The sequence below is a fragment of the Mustela putorius genome, unplaced genomic scaffold (genome assembly GCF_011764305.1).
Source record: "Mustela putorius furo isolate JIRA1106 unplaced genomic scaffold, ASM1176430v1.1 tig00003834_pilon_pilon_pilon, whole genome shotgun sequence".
Lineage (NCBI taxonomy): Eukaryota > Metazoa > Chordata > Mammalia > Carnivora > Mustelidae > Mustela > Mustela putorius.
In genome coordinates this window covers 28,144,136-28,160,555 of record NW_025421987.1, presented here as the reverse complement: position 1 = coordinate 28,160,555, position 16,420 = coordinate 28,144,136, and the positions used below count along the sequence as shown (strand labels likewise).

General features: G+C 39.5%; 1 protein-coding gene across 8 annotated transcripts in view; it reads right to left on the bottom strand.

Annotated features, from left to right (window-relative positions):
• NXPE3 (neurexophilin and PC-esterase domain family member 3) overlaps positions 1 to 16,420 on the bottom strand; it is a 46,399-nt gene that overhangs the window by 12,623 nt on the left and 17,356 nt on the right. For all 8 annotated transcript variants that reach the window (XM_045088278.1, XM_004771982.3, XM_004771981.3 and 5 more), the window contains 2 exons: positions 7,773 to 8,527; positions 1,863 to 1,936 (listed from right to left, as the gene is read on the bottom strand). In XM_045088278.1, the coding sequence (XP_044944213.1) occupies positions 1,863 to 1,936; positions 7,773 to 8,527 (829 nt within the window). The remainder of the gene's footprint in view (positions 1 to 1,862; positions 1,937 to 7,772; positions 8,528 to 16,420) is intronic.

The window sequence follows — 16,420 nt, the reverse complement described above, 5'->3', positions numbered from 1 at the left end:
TGTATGTTGCTCTCCCTGCTTGTGCTCTCTCCCTCTCTCTGACAAATAAATAAAATCTTCAAAAAAAAAAAAAAAAGATTTCCCTTCTGGGGGGGGAAAAAAAAAATCCATCAAGTGATTGACTTCAGCTCAGGTCATGATCTCAGGGGCATGGGACCCAGCCCAGCAAAGGGCTCCCTGCTCAAAAAGGAGTTTACTTGTCTCTCTCCCTCTGCCCTTTCCCACACTCATTCTCCCTCTGTAGTAAATAAATAAAATCTCAAAAATAAATAAATAAAAATAAAAATCCATCAAAAGTCTCACTGGTTACTAAATCTGTCTTCTCTCTAAACAGAACAGTACATCACAAACCTACAACCACTTCTTGGCTGAACACCAAGACCTGTCAGATGCAGATAAACCATCCAAAGCTCCAGTCATTGACTATCCCATTAGACACCCAGGGACAAGGCAGGCTAGGCAGAAGGTTGAGACTGTGGCAGAGAAGGGTAGATGTGGTAGTGGGACGGGGCCTCCTGAGGTGTCGGACACAAGTGTGAGGGGCGCAGGACTGTGGGGGATAATACGGAGGGGGAGGCCCAGGCAAATAAAAGTATTTCCACTGATGATGTTTCATATATGACTAGATTCACATGTATTATATACTCTGGCCCTGCGGCATCAGTGTTTGCAATATCTGTGTATGGGGGACTATACATACATGCTTTCAGCAGCTAAAAGGACTAAGCCTACCATCTGCATAAGCTTCCTTAATAATATTCATCCTTTCTTCCTAAAAGTCACCATAGCTATTTACATCTACTCTGCAAAAAAAAAAAAAAAAAAAAAAAAAAAAAAAAATATATATATATATATATATATATATACACACACATTTACTCCAGAATTTCATTGTCTTACTTTTAATATCCCATACCAATGAATCAAAATCACCTAGAAGGTTAAAACACAGATTCCTGGGCCCTATACCCCAGAGTTTCTGATTCAGTAGCCTGAGATAAGACCTGAGTATCTGCAGTTCTAGCAAGTCCGCATGAATGTCAATGTTGCTAACACAGAGATCACACTTTGAGAAAACTGCCATTAACTAACCCGATGCTTCTGATTTCAAAAATTCCTGACAGTTTTATACACATTCTTGAGTATCTCTAGTGCACTGATATTTGACAGAAATTCTGCAATAATGGGTACATTTTATCAAAAATGCTGTCCACGGGGCGCCTGGGTGGCTCAGTTGTTAAGCATTTGCCTTCCACACAGGTCATGATCCCAGGGTCCTGGGATCAAGCCCCACATCAGGCTCCCTGCTGCACGGGAAGCCTGCTTCTCCCTCTCCCTCTGCTGTTCCCCCTGCATCTGTTCCCTCCCTCACTGTCTCTGTCAAACAAATAGATAAAATCTTTAGAAAAATAAATAAATAAAATAAAATGCATTCAACATGGCAGCCACTAACTACACATGGCTCCTGAAGATGTGTGACGTAAAAACTAAATTTTAGACTTTATTTTATTTTTGTATTTAGTTATTTCATTAACTTAAATAGCAAAGTAGCTACCATATTGGACAGTGTAGCACTGAAGGCTCCTGAGGAGCCAATCAGAGAGGGGAAAGGAGGAAGAAGATGACTTTTACAGGAGTATAAATAGCAAAGCCCAAGATCATACACATAAGGTCTGATTTATTTTAATCAAAAAGCTCTTTCAGTATTTTCAATTGTGCCCAGAAGTATATCCATGGCATACTAATTTAATGTCCACGGCATATTAAAAGGAGGAAAAAAGTTTTTATAACATTAGTGAAACCAGAGAGCCTCACCCATTTAGTAAGAAAAACAACAAATCATCATGCTCATTCCTTTTTACCTTTTATTCTCCTGGGAATCACAGTCACCCAATCAGGTCCACTGGCGTTGATTGGCATTTTGATATTGACACCACTTTAGAAGGAATAAAACAGTACAAGCTTAGATTCAAGAACATTTATTTTCTAATATATGTGTATCTTCATTTGCAAATAAAAAAACAGGTATGATTTCACAGAACCCTAAGATGAAATATCCTTATAAATGTTAATCAGCACAATTCATAAACTATGTCTCTTATAATAAGCAGGTTATATAGATATATAAAGTGAATAAAAATTAAATAGGTTTTTAATTTTTCACTGCTTACCAGTGACAGTATAAGCTCCAAAATGACAAATTCTGGTCCGAATTACTTATTCCCCTTGGACTCAGAAAATGGCTCACACTGATGAGAATGTCACTATCTAATTTTCAGGCTACAAATCCTTGTAGAATTAAGTTGCATGTCAGATTCCTTAGGCCTTGCCCAGAACAGAGACAAGTCCCTACTGAAGACACCTGTCCCCAGATACGTGCTTGCCATACTCTGTTCATCATTACTATGACTCTGGAGTGTCTCTTTCCAAGACATACACTCCTCAAAGACACAGACTATGTCTCACTCACCTTTTGTCTTCAGCACTTAGCACAGGCCCTGGACTAGAGTCCAGGCTTGGAAAATATTTGATGGAGGGCTGTGTGAGAAAGTGGGGGAGAGTCGAGTCCAGGGGGAAAGTACTGAAAACTTGCTATAACTATGCCAGAAACTGGGTCACAATAATTACCTCCTATGCTTAGACCAAAAACAAATAAAATAAAATGCTAACTTTCTAATTTCTTTTTAATTTTATTTATTTATTTGACAGAGAAGGAAAGAGAGAACAAGCAGGGAGAGCAGGCAGAAGGAGACAGAGAGGCAGGCGCCCAGCTGAGCAGGGAGCCTGATGCAGGGCTTGATTCCAGGACCCTGAGATCACAACCTAAGCCAAAAGCAGACGCCTAATCAACTGAGCCACCCAGGATCCCTGGAATTAAAGTATTTTTTTAAATAAAATAAAATAAATAATTCTTGGGGTGCCTGGGTTGCTCAGTCAGTTAAGCATCTGGCTCTTGGTTTTGGCTCAGGTCATGATCTCAGGATCATGAGACTGAGCCCCAAGTCAGGCTTCCTGCTCAGCACAAAGCCTGCTTAAGATGCTCCCTCCCTCTCTCTCTGCCCCTCCTACTGCATGTGCTTTCTCTCTCTTCCCCTCTCCCTCAAATAAATAAATAAACCTAGAAAAAATAAAGAGTAATAACTCTTAAGCTTCTACCATGTGCCTGGCACTGTCCTAGATGTCAGGGATAAAACAGTACACAAAACACACAGCATCTCCTCCTTCATGGAACTGACATTCTAATGGGGGAGAGAAATAAATAAACAAAGAAGGGCAGTACAGTTGGCCCTTAAACAACATGGGTTTGAACTGCGCAGGTCCATTTATAAGTGGATTTCTTCCAATAAATACAGTATAGTACTGTAAATGTCCCTTATTATTTTTTCTCTAGCTTACTTTACTGTAAGAATGCAGTACATAACATATGTAGCATATGAAATATGTGTTAATCAACTGTAAGGGTTCCGGTCAACAGTCAGATATCAGTAATTTAGCTTTTAGGGAGTCAGAAATTAGAGCAGATTTCGGACAGAGTCTGTGGGTGATTGGAGCCCCCCATGCCTGTGGTTTTCAGGCTAAACTGTATCGAGCACTAACTAGAAAATGGCTTAAATAAGTGGCATTTAAGAGAAGACATGACTTCTAAAATAGCATAAATAGACCACTTTCATAAGAAAGCCTTGAGGTAAAGAAAAGAAGAAAATTTCCCCCTTGTAATTTTCTTGTAAAAATGTTTAATATCAATTTGGTCACGGAGAAACAATAAAGGAGCAAATCCAAACTAAGGGCCAACCTACAAAACAATGACATCAAAATTATTTTTTAAACTTTTTAAAAAGATATTGTTATTTATTTGAGAGACAGAGAGAGAAAGTATGAGCAGCAGAGAGGGGGAAGGAGAGGGACAAACAGACTGCTGACAGCAGAGCCCAACCCAAATTCTCAATATTGCAAAAAAACAAGCTAGAGACCTCTTCCAAATTAAAAGAGATTAAAGAGATAACTAAACACACTATGTATGATCACAGGTTAGAGTAGTTAAAATAAGTCTCTTTTTTTCTTTTTAAGATTTATTTCTTTGAGAGAGAGACAGAAAGAGAGTGGGGGGCGGGAGTGCGTAGAGAGAGGGAGAGAGTCTTAAGCATACACCACGCTGAGCATGGAACATGACACCCAGCTTGGTCTCAAGACTCTGAGATAAGGACCTGAGCAGAAACCAAGAGTCCTACGCGCTTAAACCCACTGCGCCACCAAAAGTAAAAAACAAAAACATAGATTAATTAAACAAAAATAAATAAGTAAATCCTTTTGAGAAATAAAAAGGGGCACCTGGGTGACACAGGCACTTGAGCACGCAACTTTTGGTTTTCACTCAAGTTGTGATCTCAGGGTGGTGGGATTGAGCCCTGTGTGAATGTGGACTCGGCTTAGTGGACTCGGTTTAAGATTGTCTTTCCCTCTTCATCTGCTTCATGCTCATTCTCTCTCTCTCTCTAAAATAAATAGATACATTGTTATAAAATAAAAAAGACAGCCATAAAGGACATTACTGGAACAACCAGAGAAACGTGAGTAAGCACTACGTATTAGATATCAGTATTGTATCAGTGATAAATGCCCTAAGTGTGGTAACTCTGCTCTGGTTACATACTGGAGAGTGCATGTGCTAGGAGACTCATACTGAGAGGTGCAACACCATGATGTCTGTAACTTACTCTCAAATGGTGGGAGGTAGGGGATAGGGGTGGGGGGAATTACACAGACATCCGCCTACAGAGAGAAAGCAAGAGAAAGCAAATGTAGCAAAATAGTAACAACTGTAAATCTAAGTAACAAACAGGTGGATGGTCATTCTTATTATTCCTGTAGTGTTTCTAATGACTCAAAAGGGTTTTTTTAAACACAAACTTAGAAAGAAAAAGATTAAATTATGCTGGAAATATATGGGAAGCTTTTCACATGAGAAGCTCATTCTTTCAAAAGGCCTTCCTTTATACTAATAAGATCATTTAAGCAAAGTATTGTTCTTTCTAAAACCAACACTTTTTCCCCTTAGGAGTGAAGAACCAAAGATGAGAGCACTTTAATTGTCCAGTTGTAATTTAGAGAACCAAAGCTTCTTAATCCTTTCTGAATTAAGCAGTGTTACAAGCCACCAAGCAAAAAAGGTAAAAATGGTTATCAGTCTAACATATTCAGGCCATGCACTCAAAACAGTACACCCAAGAACACCTCAAAAGATCAGTTTCAATCTTTTGCTTTTTCTCCTCATTTAGCTGGTACAAAACAGAGAAAACAATGCAAAAAATAAAATCAGCATCAGTACTATCAAATGTTTAGTTTCCAAAAATGCCACCTCAACACTATTTTCCCAGAAAACTTCGAGGAACTAGAATTTCCTAATGATTCTACCACAAAGTGATTCTCCTACAAAGAGCCATCAGCTAGACTTATCCAGGATATGCAAGTAAGGACAGGGACATACATTATTTCATCCTTCATGACTCATAGGTGTTTTCTGGTTTTTAATGGTAGGATTTGGTGTCAGGAATATTCTTAAATTTTACAAATTTTCTAGCCTTTTTCCACATGAAATTTCAATAAATTACAAGCTATACTTCCTCTGTTTTGCTAAGCCACTAAGTGGACTGACAACACAACTCTAAAAGGGGAGTAACTGAGCAGTGTTCACACACTGGCAAAAAGTACACAGAACTGAAATAATCTCCTGACCGTCACTGATAAAGAGCTTCTCTGACATCAAACCCAAGATAAACTAAAGCTAAAGTCATTGTGTGCAGAGTTTTTTCTCTACACTGAAGTAGCGGGAAATACATTGAGTAGTGCTCCCTCTGCTGGCCTTCCAACAGCATGGCATGGATCCACCAAATAAAGTATTTAAAACTGGTCAGACCAGGGTACCTGGGTGGCTCAGTGGGTTAAGCCTCTGCCTTCCCAAGACTCAGGTAATGATGGCTCTGCTCAGAGGGTAGCCTGCTTCCCTCTCTCTGCCTGTCTCTCTGCCTACTTGTGATCTCTCTCTCAAATAAATAAATAAAATCTTTAAAAAAAACAAAAACAAAAACTGGTCAGACCAAAAGCTGACTCCAGAAGTGAAAAATCAAAGGCCTTTATTGTAGAAGCTCCTGTAGCCTTATATACCTTATGGTAGGCACTTCTCCCCCACTGAGGAAAGAGAGGACATAAAACATAAAACTTTTTAGGGTTGCCTAGATGTGCTCAACAAAACTACCCCTCTGCCAGGGAATATTTTTTTAAATTATGTATTTCATTAAAAAATAAAAGACATTTCTACATTCTTTCAAATAATGGGACATTTTGGCCATACGCTTTCTAACTTTTTTTCCTTAGGTATGCTATTTTACTTCAGAACTACATGGGATGTTGAAGAAAACATCTTAATTTGAACTGATCCCACATACATTCTAATCTGCACACTATTCCATATATTGATCATTATACTGAAAAAGTTTTATAATTTTGTTCAAAAACAAATTTGTACACAGTAAAACAAAAATTTCAACTATTAATTTTAAAAATAGAGTTGGCTATGATATTCCCAGCTTCCCATTCTTATCATTAAATCAACCCAGCAATGTTATCATATTCAGTCTATTTTCTTTTTTTTTTAAGATTTTATTTACTTATTTGATAGAGAGATACACAGTGAGAAAGGGAACACAAGCAGGGGGAGTGGGAGAGGGAGAAGCAGGCTTCCTGTGGAGCAGGGAGCCCAATGCGGGGCTCGATCCCAGGACCCCAGGATCATGACCTGAGCCAAAGGCAGATGTTTAACAACTGAGCCACCCAGGCACCCCCATAGTCTTTTTTATATGATTTTAACAACTGATAATATGCCAATTGAACTTCTTTTTTTATTTTATTAGACATGAAGCTAAACCACTATCCTGACTATAAGACCTCTAGTTCTTGGATGATTTTTTTATCTGTTCTGTGAATAAGTTATTTTTCTTAGACAGCTCTAGATGTGCTATGTAGTTCTGAAGTAAAACACAGATAGGAGGGTAAAAAAGCCTTTAATTTGAACTGGAATAAGCTCTTAGTTTCACTTTTTAAAAACTATTCACAAGGAGGCACCTGGCTGGCTTAGTCACTGAGTCAGTGGAGCATGCAACTTGATCTCAGGGGTTCAAGCCCCACGTTGGGTGCAAAGATTACTTAAAAATAAAAAGAAGCTATTACTCCCACAGCACCTGCTCATTGTTCTGTGTCCCTGCCAGTGGTCCCTTTGTGTTTCCAAACTTGGTTTTATAATTACAATCCATATGTCCTAGTGACATTGTACTTTGGTAAAAATGCCTGTTTTCCAATTCTTTGATGTACATTAGATATTCTTAATAGGGCAATACACTTTGGTTTTGAGGTTTTCCTTTTTCCATTTTTCTTTGAAGTAAATATACATGTATATATATTTAGTTCTGACTTAATTCTGTTATTTATCATAAGGGATTTAACTAATGAAGTAAAGTTGCACACCTGTGACTTAAAACACACACACACACACACACACACACAATTAACAAATTAAAAAATAAAAAGAACCTAAATAAACTAAATAAATAAAAACTATTCACAAAATACAAATATTTTCTTATTTACTACCTTTCCCAAACTGGGCCATGTTCAGAGAAATATATGAAGGAAATAACCAAAACAAGAAAGTCTCCTAACTGGGACAAAAACAGTGGGAAAGGACCCTTAAATTAGCCCCTAGAACAAGGAGCACGTACCTCTGGAAGAAAGCATTCTCTGTAGCAGTTAGAAGGCCCTTCAGGTATCCACCTTTGAAATGGTTAATTCTACTACTGCATGGGAGCTTCTTTGGTTTGAAGCAGAACCAGGGTTCTCCAGTGTAGAGATCTGTAAAGTTACACAGGGGCAGATTCCCAGGAAGACACACATTGCACTCCGTGGTTTCAGAAATTCTTCCTGAACGGAAGAGACTCTTGAAATAGACCCTGTGTGGTTTCTCTTCCTGTAGGTGCTGAAGAACTCTGATCCCTTCAGTAGGGTGGACAAGAGATATGGACACTTTAACCTTGCCCGGCCACAGCAAAGTGAAAAAGACTTTGTAAAACCCATTCTGGTAGTCTACCACTCTGCCCACAGCCCCTGCCTGCAACTTAGGTGAGTGGATTCTGGCCTGCAGGTAATCTCCACCATATTTCTTGGGCTTTCTTTGAAAATCCTGTACGTGAACCAGCACTTCTAGCTGGCTTCCCACCTTGAAGAAGGCTGCAGAGTTCAAGATAACAAAGTAGCTGGAAGAAGGGTCAGTGCTCTTCAGAAAGGGGACCGGACCCACATCAGGCACCTGCCATTGTAGGGCAGCCAGCAAGGAGTCCTCCTCCATGCGCTCCCGGCTAGACAGAGTCTGATGCTCATAGCCACAGTAAGGATTCCGGTTAACTCCTGTCACCTGGGAGGAAACAAACTGTCCACTACTGTCGATGAATGTGGCTGAAACAGTCTCATGGTCCAAGTACTGAAGAGAAAAAAAAAAAAACACAAAAACAGAAACCACAGACAGCTATAATAAATTTCCTTATATCAATCAAATGCACCTCTGCTTCAGTTTAACTTTAATAAAACTACTTGGGATGACATTGCTTCAAAAATCAGAGTTCACTACTTTTACAGAGCTACCTTTTTGTAACACAGTGAAATCAAGATGAGGAATAAAGTCACAGGAAGATCTCCACACTTCTATGAATTTTACCTCCAGGAGCTCAATCAGGTTCCCACAGTCAGTATCAGCGGGGAAAAAAACCCTCATGGTTCCAGCAGAAGAAGAAGAAAAGGAATCATTTGGAAATACAACAGAACATTCTGTTTTTGACAAGGTCTGCCCTTAAGAGAAACTATTTTACCAAAGCCTAATCTCTTTGGGTTTCATCAGCACCTAACCAAACTGGGGTAAGGGACATACCCAGGTCCAGCCCATTCTAACCATCTATCCAACTCGAGTTGTATAGGGTGAAGACTGAGAAGAACTTTTTTTTTCCTAAAGATTTTATTTATTTACTTGACAGAGAGAGCAAAAGAGGGAACACAAGCAAGGGGATTGGAAGAGGGAGAAGCAGGCTTCCCACTGAGCAGGGACCCCAATTCAGGGCTTGATCCCAGAACCCTGGGATCATGACCTGAGCTGAAGGCAGACATTTAATAGCTGAGCCACCCAGGCGCCCCTGAGAAGAACTTCTGAAATTCATAGTCCAGTACCAAAGGCTCACCAAAGGACTGAGACCTACTCATAGGACTATAAAACACTTCACTTCTCCCACACCTCACCATCTCACAACTAAAAGCTTATTTATCAGAGCTCCTTTTACTCAGTACATCACATTCAGCTTTCAACAAAAAACTTTAAGACATACTAAAAAACAAAAAAAACATAGCTTGAAAACACAAATCAAACATCAGAACCAGGGGCAAGTGGGTGGCTCAGTGGGTTAAGCCTCTGCCTTCGGCTCAGGTCATGATCTCAGGGTCCTGGGATTGGGCCCCAAATTGGGCTTTCTGCTGAGCAGGGAGCATGCTTCCCCCCAACCCCACTGCCTGCCTCTCTGCCTACTTGTGATCTCTGTCAAACAAATAAATAAAATCATTTAAAAAAAAAATCAGAAGCAGACTCAGATATGACAGAGTTGTAGGAATAATGAGACCAGTAATTTAAAACAACTATGATTTATATGCTAAGACCTCAAAGGAAAAAAGCAGACTACATGAAAGAACAGATGGGCAATGCAAGGAGGTGGAAATTCCGAGAAAGAATGGAAAAGAAATGCCAAGAACAGAGAATCCAAATATGGACTCTCAACTCCATGCTCAACTAATTTCAACAAAGCAAGAAAGAATAGCCAGTGGAAAAAAGATGGTCTCGGGGAACCTGGGTGGTTCAGTCAGTTAAGCGTAGGCTTTTAGCTCAGGTCATGGTCCCAGGGTCCTGGGATCAAACCCCACATCAGGCTCCCTGCTCAGCAGGGAGTCGGCTTCTCTCTCTCCTTCTGCTGCTCCCTCTGCTGTGCTCTCTCATGTTCTCTCTCTCTGTGTCAAATAAATAAATCTTTAAAAACATTTTTTTAAAAGATGGTATCTTCAACAGATGGTGTTGGGAAAACTGGACAACTACATGTAGAAGAACAAAACTGGACCATTCTCTTATGCCATACACTAAAATAACCTCAAAATGGATGAAAGATCTAAATGTAAGATAGGAATCCATCAAAATCCTAGAGGAGAACACAAGAAGCAACCTCTCTGACCTCAGCCACCGCAGCTTCTTGCTAGATATGTCTCTGGAGGCGAGGAAAACAAAAGCAAACATGAACTATTGGGACTTCATCAAGATAAAAAGCTTTGTTGCACAGCAAAGGAAATAGTTGACAAATCCATAAGACAACCTACCAAATGAGAGAAGATATGTGCACATCTTCAGATAAAGGACTAGTATCCAGAATCTTTAAAAAACTTACCAAACTCAACACCAAAGAATAAACAATACAATCAAGAAATGGGCAGAAGACATGTACAGTCACTTCTCCAAAGAAGACATCCAAATGGCCAACACATGAAAAAGTGCTCCACATCACTAGGCATCAGGGAAATACAAATCAAAAACACAGTGAGATACCACCTCACACCAGCCAGAATGGCTAAAATGAACCAGACATTGGCAGGATGTGGAGAAAGGGGAACCCTCCTACGCTGTTGGGAATGCAAGCTGGTGCAGCCACTCTGGAAAACCATCTGGATATTCCTCAAAAAGATGAAAATAGAAACACCTTATAAGTCAGCAATTGCACTAATAGGTATTTATCCAAAGCCTACAAACAGTGATCCAAAGAGGCATCTGCACCCCAACATTTATAGTAACAATGTCCACAAAAGCTAGTCTATAGAAATTCCCATCAACAGATAAACAGATAAGGAAGATGTGGTATGCATGTATAATGGAATATTACTTAGCCATAAAAAATGAAATCTTAAAATTTGCAACAATGTGGATAGAAGAACTAAAGGGTATTATGCTAGATGAAAGAAGTTAATCAGAGAAAGACAATTATATGATTTCACTCATATGTGTAATTTAAGAAACAAAACATAGAATCAAAGAGAAAGGAGGGGAAAATAAAGATGAAATCAGAGAGGGAGACAAACCATGAGAGACTCTTAAGGAAACAAACTGAGAGTTGCTGGAGAGGAGGTGGGTAGGGGTTTGGTGTAATTGGGTGATGGGCATTAAGTTGATGTAATGAGTACTAGGTGTTACATGCAACTGATGAATCACTGAACTCTACCTCTGAAACTAAAAATACACGGTATGCTAATTACTTGAATTTAAATATAATAAAATGAAATTTAAAAACCCTACCAAAAAAAAAAAAGAAAAAAGGAAATGCCAGACAAAGCAGAGAGGATTTTTAAGGAGAAAAAATACTCCGTATGATTACTATAATGAATTATTATATATATAATTATATAATTATAATGAATTACTAAATGTATAATTATATCTGTCATTTCTATAATGACAGATGTCATTATACATTTGTCTAAACCTATAGAATATGCAATACCAACAGAGAACCCTAGGGTGGTGCACTATGGCCCTTGGATGATTATGGTAGGTCAAGGTAGGTTTTTCCTTGGTTAAAAAAATGTACCATTCCAGGGGTGCCTAGCTGGCTTAGTCGTTAAGCACCTGCCTTGGGCTCAGGTCATGATTCCGTGGTCTTGCTCAGCAGGGAGCCGGCTTCTCCCTCTACCAGTGCCCACTGCTCCCCCTAGTTGTGCTCACTTGCTTTCTCTCCCTGTCAAATAGATATATAAAATGTTAAAAAAAGAAAATGTACCATTCTGGCGAATAATAATGATGGGAGAGGCTAAGATGTAAAGGGACCAAGAGTATATGGGAAATCTCTGTAATCTTCCTACTACAGTGTAAGCCCTGGTAGTTGCTTTTGTTTTTGTTGGGCTCCCCCCCCCCATAATCCAAGTGCCTGAATTTTGACCTCAGTTTTGATTGCTAAGGCATGCACTTCAAAGAGGTAGCCACTTCTAAGACCCCTATCACAGAAAAACACAATGCCAGCCACAAGACTACACAAAGAGCCAGGTCACCACCTCCCCCAACAGGCTCCTTTGCTTTAGAGATCTTGGTAGATTTAGATAAGTGACCATTTCCTGTGTTCTAAATTCCACTTTTATGTTTTAAATTCACCAATAAAGAGTGAACCCGTGAAACCCCAGGCCCCTGTCCTTAGATTCCCCCCAAAATAGCAGAACCCCAGGTCCACACTCTTTATCTCTTTCTCTACCTATGACCTCACTGTGTTGCCCCAGGTGTGATGTATTCCCTCCAGAACCTATGAATAATAAAACTTGTTGTTTTTCAAGGTTTCCTGCTTGCAGTCATAGTAAGAACCTCAAGAGCCAGTCCAGCAACAAGAGTGGTAATTCAAAGGCTGAGATCAGCACAAAACATTTCCTGTCAATTTTGCTTTAAGCCTACGAAAGATTCATTTTAGACCTAAAGACACCTGCAGATTGAGAATGAGGGCGTGGAGGTAGATGCAAATAGATATCAACAGAAAATTCAGTCTGAGTAGCAATTCTTTATTGGAAAAAGTAGATTTTTTTGTTCTTGTATTGTTTGTTGTTGTTGTTGTTTTTTAAGCAGGCTCCATGCCCAGCACTGAGCCCACTGTGAGGCCTGAACGCAGGATCCTGAGATCAAGACCTGAGCTGAGATCAAGAGTCAGTCACTAAACCGACTGAGTCACCCAAATACCCTGGTTCTTGTATTGTTTTTCTTTGCTTGGTACCAGGGTAATACGGGCCTCATGAAATGATTTTGAATGTGTTCCCTCTATTCTATTATTGGTAACATTTTTTTTTTAAAGATTTCATTTATTTATTTGACAGAGAGAGACACAGCGAGGGAGGGAACACAAGCAGGGGGAGTGGAAGAGGGAGAAGCAGGCTTCCCACTGAGCAGGGAGCCCGATGTGGGGCTCAATGCCAGGACCCTAGGACCATGACCTGAGCTGAAGGCAGAAGCTTAACGACTGAGCCCCCTATTGGTAACATTTGGATAAAGACTGTCATTTATTATGTATTTTAATGTTTAGTAGAATTCACCAATGAAACCAGGAGGTCTTAGGCTTTTCTATGCTGGGAGATTTTTGATTCCTAATTCAATCTTCATTCTTATTATTGGTCCAAGAAGATTTTCTATCTCTTGGATCCAAGATTCATGATTCAATCTTGGTGAATTCTGGGTTTTTAGGATTTATCTGAGTTTTTTCCTAAGTTATCTGATATTTTAGTATATAATTGTTTATAGTAATCTGTTACCACACAATGTGTTTCTGTGGGTATCTGTTGTATTGTTTTCTCTTCCATTTCTCATTTTGGTTTTTGAGTCTTCTGTTTCTTCTTAATGTAATCAAACCATTGCCAATATATATTTTTTTTAAACAGATCATTATTTTCAATATTTTGTTATTATTTATTCTTGTCTCTATTTATTTGTTTCTTATATTTTTTGTTTCCTTCTCTACTAAACATTAGGTAAGTTTCTTCTTTTTCTAGTTCCTTGAGGTGTAAAGTTGTTTATTTCAACTTTTTTTTTAATTTTTATGCTCTTATTTATTTATTTATTTGACAGAGAAATAGAGAGCATACAAGCAGGGGGAGCAGCAGAGGGAGGGGGAAAAGCAGGCTCCCACTGAGCAGAGAGCCCCACATGGGGCTTGATCCCAGGACACTGGGATCATGACCTGAGCTGAAGGTAGACACTTAACTGACAGAGCCACCCAGGCATCCCTTTTTTTTTGGTTTAAGATTTTATTTATTTGAGGGGCTCCTGGGTGGCTCACGGGGTTAAGCCTCTGCTTTCAGCTCAAGTCACGATCTCAGGGTCCTGGGATCAAGCCCTCTGTTTGGGCTCTCAGCTCAGTGGGGAGCCTGCTTCTCCCTCTCTCTCTCTGCCTGCCTCTCTGCCTACTTGTGATCTCTGTTTGCCAAACAAATAAATAAAATATTTTTTTAAAATTCCTTTATTTGGGAAACACAGTGCACAAGTTGGGGGGAGGGGCAGAGGGAGAAGCAGACTGCCCCCTGAGCAGGGAACCTGACATGGGGCTCAATCCCAGGACACTGGGATCATGACCTGAGCCAGAGTCAAACACTTAACTGACTGAGCCACCCAGGTGCCCCTCAAATTTTTTTCTTAATACAAACACTTATAGCATAAATTTCACTCTAACATCTGCTTTTGCTTCATCCCATAGGTTTTGGAATATTGTCTTTTCCTTTTGTTTTGAGGTAAATTTTGCTTTGCTAATTGCTATCTTATTAGGTCAATTGCGGTAGTATAGTGCTTAATATTTGCATATTAAATATTTAATATTTATAGTGTAGATTTTTCAGCTTTATTTTATTGTTGATCTTTAGTTTTGTACCACTGTGGTTGAAAAATATACTTGGTATGATTTCAATTTCCATAAATTTTAATATTTGTTATGTCTGTTTTTATGATTTTACCAGGGTATTCTTCTGTGTGTACTTGAAGAAAATTTTTATCCTATTTTTCTTGGATGAAATGTTTTATATACATCTTTTATAACCATGTCTTCTGAAATATGCTTTAAGTTCTTGCTGAAAAAAAAAAAACTTTAATGAAGGTACTTGTTTAAAATAAAGCATATCAGGGGCACCTGGGTGGCTCAGTGGGTTGGGGCCTCTGCCTTCCGCTCTGGTCATGGTCCCGGAGTCCTGGGATCGAGCTCCGCATCGGGCTCTCTGCTCAGCGGGAAGCCTGCTTCCCTTCCTCTCTCTCTGCCTGCCTCTCTGCCTACTTGTGATCTCTGTCTGTCAAATAAATAAATAAAAATCTTAAAAAATAATAATAATAAATAAAGCATATCAGAAGAAAAGTGGTGGTGATGGGTGAAACACCTGAAAGGGATAAGAGAGTACATTTATGATGATGAGCTGAGTAATTATGTATAGAATTGCTGAGTCACTATATTGTACACCTGAAACTAATATAACACTGTATGTTAACTACATTGGAATTAAACTAAAAATCTTAATAATAAAAAAGAATTTTGCTTTATTTTTTAATTTTTTTTTTAATTTTTTATTTTTTATAAACATATATTTTTATCCCCAGGGGTACAGGTCTGTGAATCACCAGGTTTACACACTTCACAGCACTCACCAAAGCACATACCCTCCCCAATGTCCATAATCCCACCCCCTTCTCCCAAACCCCCTCCCCCCAGCAACCCTCAGTTTGTTTTGTGAGATTAAGAGTCACTTATGGTTTGTCTCCCTCCCAATCCCATCTTGTTTCATTGATTCTTCTCCTACCCACTTAAGCCCCCATGTTGCATCACCACTTCCTCATATCAGGGAGATCATATGATAGTTGTCTTTCACTGCTTGACTTATTTCGCTAAGCATGATACGCTCTAGTTCCATCCATGTTGTCGCAAATGGCAAGATTTCATTTTTTTTGATGGCTGCATAGTATTCCATTGTGTATATATACCACATCTTCTTGATCCATTCATCTGTTGATGGACATCTAGGTTCTTTCCATAGTTTGGCTATTGTGGACATTGCTGCTATAAACATTCGGGTGCATGTGCCCCTTTGGATCACTACGTTTGTATCTTTAGGGTAAATACCCAATAGTGCAATTGCTGGGTCATAGGGCAGTTCTATTTTCAACATTTTGAGGAACCTCCATGCTGTTTTCCAGAGTGGCTGCACCAGCTTGTATTCCCACCAACAGTGTAGGAGGGTTCCCCTTTCTCCGCATCCTCGCCAACATCTGTCATTTCCTGACTTGTTTATTTAGCCATTCTAACTGGTGTGAGGTGATACCTCATTGTGGTTTTGATTTGTATTTCCCTGATGCCGAGTGATATGGAGCACTTTTTTTTTTTTTTAAAGATTATTTATTTATTTGACAGAGAGAGATCACAAGTAGGTAGAGAGGCAGGCAGAGAGAAGGGGGAAGCAGGCTCCCCACCAAGCAGAGAGCCCAACGCAGGGCTCGATCCCAGGACCCTGGGATCTTGACCTGAGCCAAAGGCAGAGGCTTTAACCCACTGAGCCAGTCATGTACCCCAAAATTTCACTTTAAACGTAAAACTTTTCTAAAAAATTCTTTGGGGCATCTGGCTGGTTCAGCTGGTATAGAGCATGCAACTCTTGATATCAGGGTTGTGAGTTTGAGCCCCATGTCAGGTGTAGAGATCACTTAAAAACAAAAGATCTTTTTTAAAATAGTCTTTTGGGGTGCCTGCATGGCTCAGTTGATTAAGCATCTGCCTTCGGCTCAGGTCATGATCCTGGAATC